Source organism: Lontra canadensis, unplaced genomic scaffold (genome assembly GCF_010015895.1).
Source record: "Lontra canadensis isolate GAN:19392208 unplaced genomic scaffold, GSC_riverotter_1.0 scaffold206, whole genome shotgun sequence".
In the NCBI taxonomy this organism is placed as follows: Eukaryota; Metazoa; Chordata; class Mammalia; order Carnivora; family Mustelidae; genus Lontra; species Lontra canadensis.
Genome location: NW_022631200.1, coordinates 238428 through 244427, shown reverse-complemented (window position 1 = coordinate 244427; position 6000 = coordinate 238428). Strand labels below are relative to the sequence as shown.

The 6000-nt window shown below is 51.4% G+C and overlaps 1 protein-coding gene across 1 annotated transcript in view; it reads left to right on the top strand.

Moving 5' to 3' along the window:
• Window positions 1–306: 306 nt before the first annotated feature.
• LOC116861764 (zinc finger protein 582-like) overlaps window positions 307–6000 on the top strand; it is a 44888-nt gene continuing 39194 nt past the window's right edge. Inside the window, exons 1-4 of the mRNA XM_032848561.1 lie at window positions 307–372; window positions 1929–2016; window positions 3698–3824; window positions 4079–4174. Coding sequence (XP_032704452.1) covers window positions 2008–2016; window positions 3698–3824; window positions 4079–4174 — 232 coding nt within the window. The 5' untranslated portion in view covers window positions 307–372; window positions 1929–2007. The remainder of the gene's footprint in view (window positions 373–1928; window positions 2017–3697; window positions 3825–4078; window positions 4175–6000) is intronic.

Sequence of the window (6000 nt, the reverse complement as noted above, 5' to 3'; positions counted from 1 at the left end):
CGTCGTCCCGCCACCTGAGAGCCGAGCGCGTGCACACGCGCTCGCGACGCGCACACCTGCCCGGGGACCCCAGACTGCAACGCACCCGCTCGAGCACTAGGCGCCGCCACACGCGGGCGCGCCCGCGCCCCGCCCACCCCGAAACACCGTGAGATCCGGCCTTGAGGCTCGGCTGCGCCTTCGCGCCTGGAGACTACGTTTCCCAGAAGAGACTGCGGCCACGACCCACTCGCGAGGCAGCATCGGCGGTGCTTTGTGCGCCTGCGCCATCTTCCGGCTCCAGGCAGCGGGCCCGCCGATACCGAAGAGGAAACGCAGCCGCGGCTCCGCGGAGCACGGCCACGGTGGCACCTGAATCCGAGGAGGCGGCAGGTGAGGGGCTTTGGAGCTTGCCAGGCGCACCGGGGTCCCTGCGGGAGCGGGCGCCACGGCCGGGCGGGTCTCGGGCCGGGGAAGAACCGGAACGTCTCGCCCCAGCGTCGGTCTCCGGCTTTCAGGGCTCTGGACTACATTTCCCATCGGCCTCCGCGGCGCGCGCTCGCCGCGAGCGCCCCCTTTCCACGTCCGGGCTCATAGCCCCGGTGTCCGGACCCCTTAGTTGGGTGTGAAGGGTCCCTGACTCCCAGGAGTGCTGGTGGATATTTACAGCCTTTCCTACGCGTGCCTTTTCTTCTTTTTTCTAAAAATGTGGAACAAAGTCTTGTTTCATGAGATTCTCAAACAGTTGCAAAGACCTCAGAGTATTGAGCGCGACTCGTTCAGAAGCCCAGGCAGGCTTCACTTTGAGACCGTTTCAGATGATCTCGTACTTTTACAAGTTGTGTCCGACAGTGGGGAAATGGTTGAGTAAATCACGGGCCGCTCGTGGCATAAGATGTGATAAACCTGTTACAGATAATGCTCAGGCAGGCAGTGGTCACAATAAGAAGAAGTGTCTTACCCGTTCGGAGCGATCAGTTACTTCATTTAGGTGTTTCCTAGAAATAAATATTTGTAAAGTGCCGGGCGCTGCTCAGCGTTCCTTTGTAGAACGCTGCTCGTTGGGTGACGAGCTCGCCAAGTGCTTGAATGACCTCGTTCTTCATACTTGGATTCTTTTTTTCCAGTTCTGTTTTTAAGCCCATGTGCAAACAGGTGGGTGGTTCGACCTCTTTTGCAGAATGTTCTCATGTTGTGTAAAGACACCACTTGTTAACGTTTCCCCACATCATTTTCGACAGTCGTGGGTGTTCCATCATGAGGCTCCGCCAACAGTGATTCAGCCAGCTGCCTACTTGTGGACTTTTATGTACTCATTTTTGTTGTGTTTTCCAGTAAATTTTGTGCACACAGCTTTGCTCACTGTTCGTCTCTGTGCAGGAGCACATTTATGTGATGGTAATGGAGCCATCATATCTGCCCATTGCAACCACACGCCCTCTGCGGGCTCAAGGCAGGGTCCACAAAGTGGTGTCCACCAGGCCTTAGGTAGGGCTGTAAGGTTCTTCGTGAATCTGGAAGTTGGGTAAGGAGCCAGGGAGGTGTTACACTGGGGACATGAGACAGTTAAAGGGTCTGTTTCTGGGAAGGCTTCAGTGTGGGCTGGGCTAATGCCGATTAGGCAGACTGTGCTCCCTGGCCTGAGGACAGCCTTGCTCGGCCTTGGGACACCACGTGGTCTTAGTCACTGCACCAGGACTGAGCATCCCCATCACAGGTCTGCATCAGTAAGAAGGTGGGATTCCGTGGATATTTAGGGAAAGTGGAAAGAAAAGTGTCGCTCGTTGAGACAGCTAAAGCTATGCTTCCTAGAGTTGGGTAAGGGCCACAGTGTTCCAACTCTAGTTTTTGTGGGGAGTGGGGGGTAAAAAGGTGGGGACTTGTAACCATGGCATTCTGGGAGCTGTAAGGCAAGCTTGGCTTCTCATGTTTGCTCTTTCCTCCCCCAGCTCTGCCATCTCAGGACTCTGCCCTTCCCAAGAGAGGAACCAGGAGGAGGACCCATCAGCCCATGAAATTCTTAAAGTCATGTCCCTTGTGAGTTTTAAAATCATGTTAATATTTGCTTTGTTTATCTTGAAGCCTCCCACCTGGGTTTCATCCAAGAATCCTCTTTTCAGAGGTTCCCATTTTAGGAACTAAAAAGACCAGGCAGCTAGTTTCCTCTCCCACTGCCCCCTCCACTCTGACCAATGCCCATGGGTTCATTCTGTGTAGCATTCCGTATCTTCTGACGGTGTGTTGTTCTGCCAGGAGGCTAGATAAAGCAGAAACCCATTTCCTTGATAAAATAAAAACCGAGGCTAGATGAAATGGAGATGAATGCTTATGAGGGATATGACATGGAAAAGCATGGGGATAGGTCTTGCTTGGTCTCAGTTTCAGTGTGAGGCACGATCTCCTGCTTTGGGAGGGATTGGTGATTGGGTGTGTAGTTGAGGCTTAGCTGGGTGTCTGTGGGAGATTAGATGCCAGATTTAAGGTCTGGTTTGAGGTCGGACAGAGCATTTGGGTCATTCTATAGCAGCTTCTTGAGCTTGAGAACGAAAAGGGTGCAGGTGTGAGGGCACTGTGAGGTAACCTACCAGACGGATGATTTTTTCAGAATCCTGATAGGCCGAGCTTGGAAGAGCCTTCAGAGGTCTGATCCAAACCCTGCATCCAAAATAAGAGGGTGGCTGAGTCATTTCGTCGCTTGATAGAAAATCGTACAGTTAATAAGAGTAATCTTCATTTACGATTTTTCCATAAGGAAGAATGCTTTGATATGTTTTAACATAATGATGAACCTGTGTCTTTTTTTTTTTTTAAGATTTTATTTATTTATTTGACAGAGAGAGATCACAAATAGGCAGAGAGGCAGGCAGAAAGAGAGGAAGGGAAGCAGGTTCCCTGCTGAGCAGAGAGCCCGATGCGGGGCTCCATCCCAGGACCCTGAGATCATGACTTGAGCCGAAGGCAGAGGCTTAAGCCACTGAGCCACCCAGGTGCCCCTGATGAACCTATGTCTTCAGCTAATTCTCAGTGTATATGAAAATCCTATTTTCCAAGCTAGAAAACATTTCTTTTTTTTTTTTATTTATTTTTTTATTTTTTAGATTTTGTTTATTTATCTGACAGAGAGAGAGATCGCAACTAGGCAGAGGGAGAGGCAGAGAGAGGAAGGGAAGCAGGCTCCCCGCCTAGCAGAGAGCCCGATGTGGGGCTCGATCCTAGGACCCTGGGACCATGACCTGAGCCAAAGGCAGAGGCTTTAACCCACTGAGCCACCCAGGCGCCCCTAGAAAACATTTCTTTAATGAAACATTTGAGGGTAAGTCTATCAAAAATTGTTTTCTTTTGTTGTTACTGTACGAAAGTAGAAATTACAGGTCTCTTGTTGAGAATTTGTGGTACACCAAGGACAGAGTAGGCGACGTGCTCTGCTACGCTGCTTGTCACAAGTGGGGAAACTCCACTTGGTTGAATTTTAATTTTCCTCTCAGATCTGTGTACAGAGCTTGGGTTTGTAGGAAGAAGGAATGCTCAAGAACATCTCGACGACACTGTTACTCTTGCCTGCCCTCTCTGGTCACCTGCTCACACTGGAGGCCTCCAACCCCCACCTTCTTTTTCACCAGAACACCCCATTCCTGCAAAGATCTCCTCCGTCTCCTCTCATCCCTCCAAGTAGCATTTCCTTGAAATGTGCTAATAACACACCTGCCTCTTGTTTCAGGAGTCAGACCTGTTCAGGGACGTGGCCGTAGTCTTCTCCCGAGAAGAATGGGAACGGCTGGCGCCCGCTCAGAGAGTTTTATACAGAGACGTGATGCTGGAGACCTATAGCAACCTGGTCTCACTGGGTAAGACGGCCTGGCCGGCTGGTTTCTGCGTTACCCTTGGCAGATCTGTTCCTTATCCATTTTCGGGTACCTGTTGAGTGGTCAAAGAGCAGCTCCCTGGGCTGCTGCTGCATCTCCCCCGACCCTCGGGTAACTGTCACATCTTCCTCTGGGCTCTCCTGCAACCACCTCTCCTGCTCACTGACCAGGTCCTGGATCTGAGTTCCGGGGTCCCACACCATAGCCTGGTGGCATGTTTTTTTCCCCACCTCCAGGTCTTGCCATCTACAAACCTGACGTGATCTCCTTCCTGGAGCAAGGCAGAGAGCCCTGGCTAGTAGAGGAAGCGGCAGGAAGAGGCCAGTGTCCAGGTGAGTGAGGCCTGTGTGGGAAGACAGAAGCCACCACAGATAACCGTCTGGTGGGTGGACGAGAAAAGAGGACCGTCAAAGTAGAATATTTTCCCTCCAAGATGCCAAACTCAGAGGCCAGGTGCCAGTTACCATCTTTTGTAGCTTGTCGACCTCATTTCACAAAAGTGGTTCTTCCTTTCTTCCTGAAACATTTCTGTGTATTTGGGTCATCACTACTTCCTCATTAAACTGCCTTCAGCCTCCTTTGAGGGGATTTTCTCATTTCCTTTAAATGTTGGAGCTCCCCCCAGGGCTCAGACTTGGTTGTCTTCTTTCCTGTTTATTTTTCCTTCCCTAGGATCTTCTCCATTACCATGCTGTAAATACTGTTTGTGCCTGTGTTGTCCAGTACAGAGCCACTGGCCCCATGTGGCTATTGTACTTTAAATTAATTACCATTAAGTACATTAAAAAAGATCAGTACCTCAATTGCCCTGCCACAGTTCAAAGGTTCAGTAGCCCGTCTGTGGCTTGTGCCCACCACATTGGACAGTGCAGACACAGGATGTTTGCACCCTCGTCAGCTGCCTTCTCGTCATACCCGCTTAGTTTTCACTGGGGACTTTGAACTTAGTCCAGAAAGGAGTCCTCTATCCTCCCTAACAATTTGCTCTTCCCTCTTTCTTCCACACTCTAGTAATTGGATGCTCAATTCTTCTACTTGCTCAAGTCAAAAACTCTTAAAGCATTCCTGACTTTTCTTATTCGGTCTGTCAGCAAGTCCTGTTGACTCTACCTTGAAATATGGCCAGAACTTAACCACTTCTCACCGATACCACTGGCACCATTCCGCCCACGGCGCCATCATCTCTGCTAGGACTGCTGCAGTAGCCTCCTCCCCATCCCTCTGCGTCTGTCCTGGCCCACTACACTGTATTGTCCACACAGCAGCCAGAGGGAGCTCAGAACTTCAGTGCGGGTGTAGTGTGTCTCTGCTCAAGACCTACTAGCAAATTCCCATCTCACTCAAGAGAAAATCCAGAATCAATACTGTGGCCTAGAAGCCTCTGTCTGCCATCCAATACGACAGCCACCGGCCACATGTGCTGTTTAAATTTTAACTTTAAAATTAAGTAAAGTGTAACATTCCACTCCATGTAGCCTGTAGCCACATTTCAAGTGCTCCTAGCCTCGAGTAGCCTTGAGTCGCTAGGGGCCACCGTAGGAGGGCACCGTGGAACATTTTCAGCATCATAGAAAGTTCTGTTGGCCTGTGTTGCTCTCTGATCGGCCTCCCGCTTCCTCTGGGATGTCCTCTCCTGCTTCTCTCCTTGTGGCTCATTCCACTCCAGCCACACAAGCCTCTTCGCTCTTCCTTTAATGTAGGAGTTGGCAAGTGTTTTCTCTAACGGGCCAGACAGTAAATGTTTCAGGCCCCGTGGGCCCTGTGTGGTCTCTGTCACGGCTGCTCCGCTCTGCCGCGGCAGCCTGAGCGCTCGGCCAAGGCTTTGAGGCCGCAAGCGCGTCCTGCCTCAGGGCTGCTCCCTTGCTCTTCCCTCTGCCTGGGAGGTTCTTGCTCTGGACGGAGGTCCTCAGCCTCCGCAGTGTTGACACGGTGCAGGCAAGGGGGCACCCAGTGGACGGTGGGGTGATGGCAGCCTCCATGGCTTCTACTCGTCGCTAGGAATCCTCCCCACCTTCAGCTGTGACAGAAATGTTCCAGATACAGCCCGATGCCCCCCGGGGGCAAAGTCTTCCCTGATGGAGAACCAGAGTTCAAGTGTGATGACACGAGACCAAGAATGCGTTGTTGGTTGACCAAGTTCCCACCAGAAACACTTTTC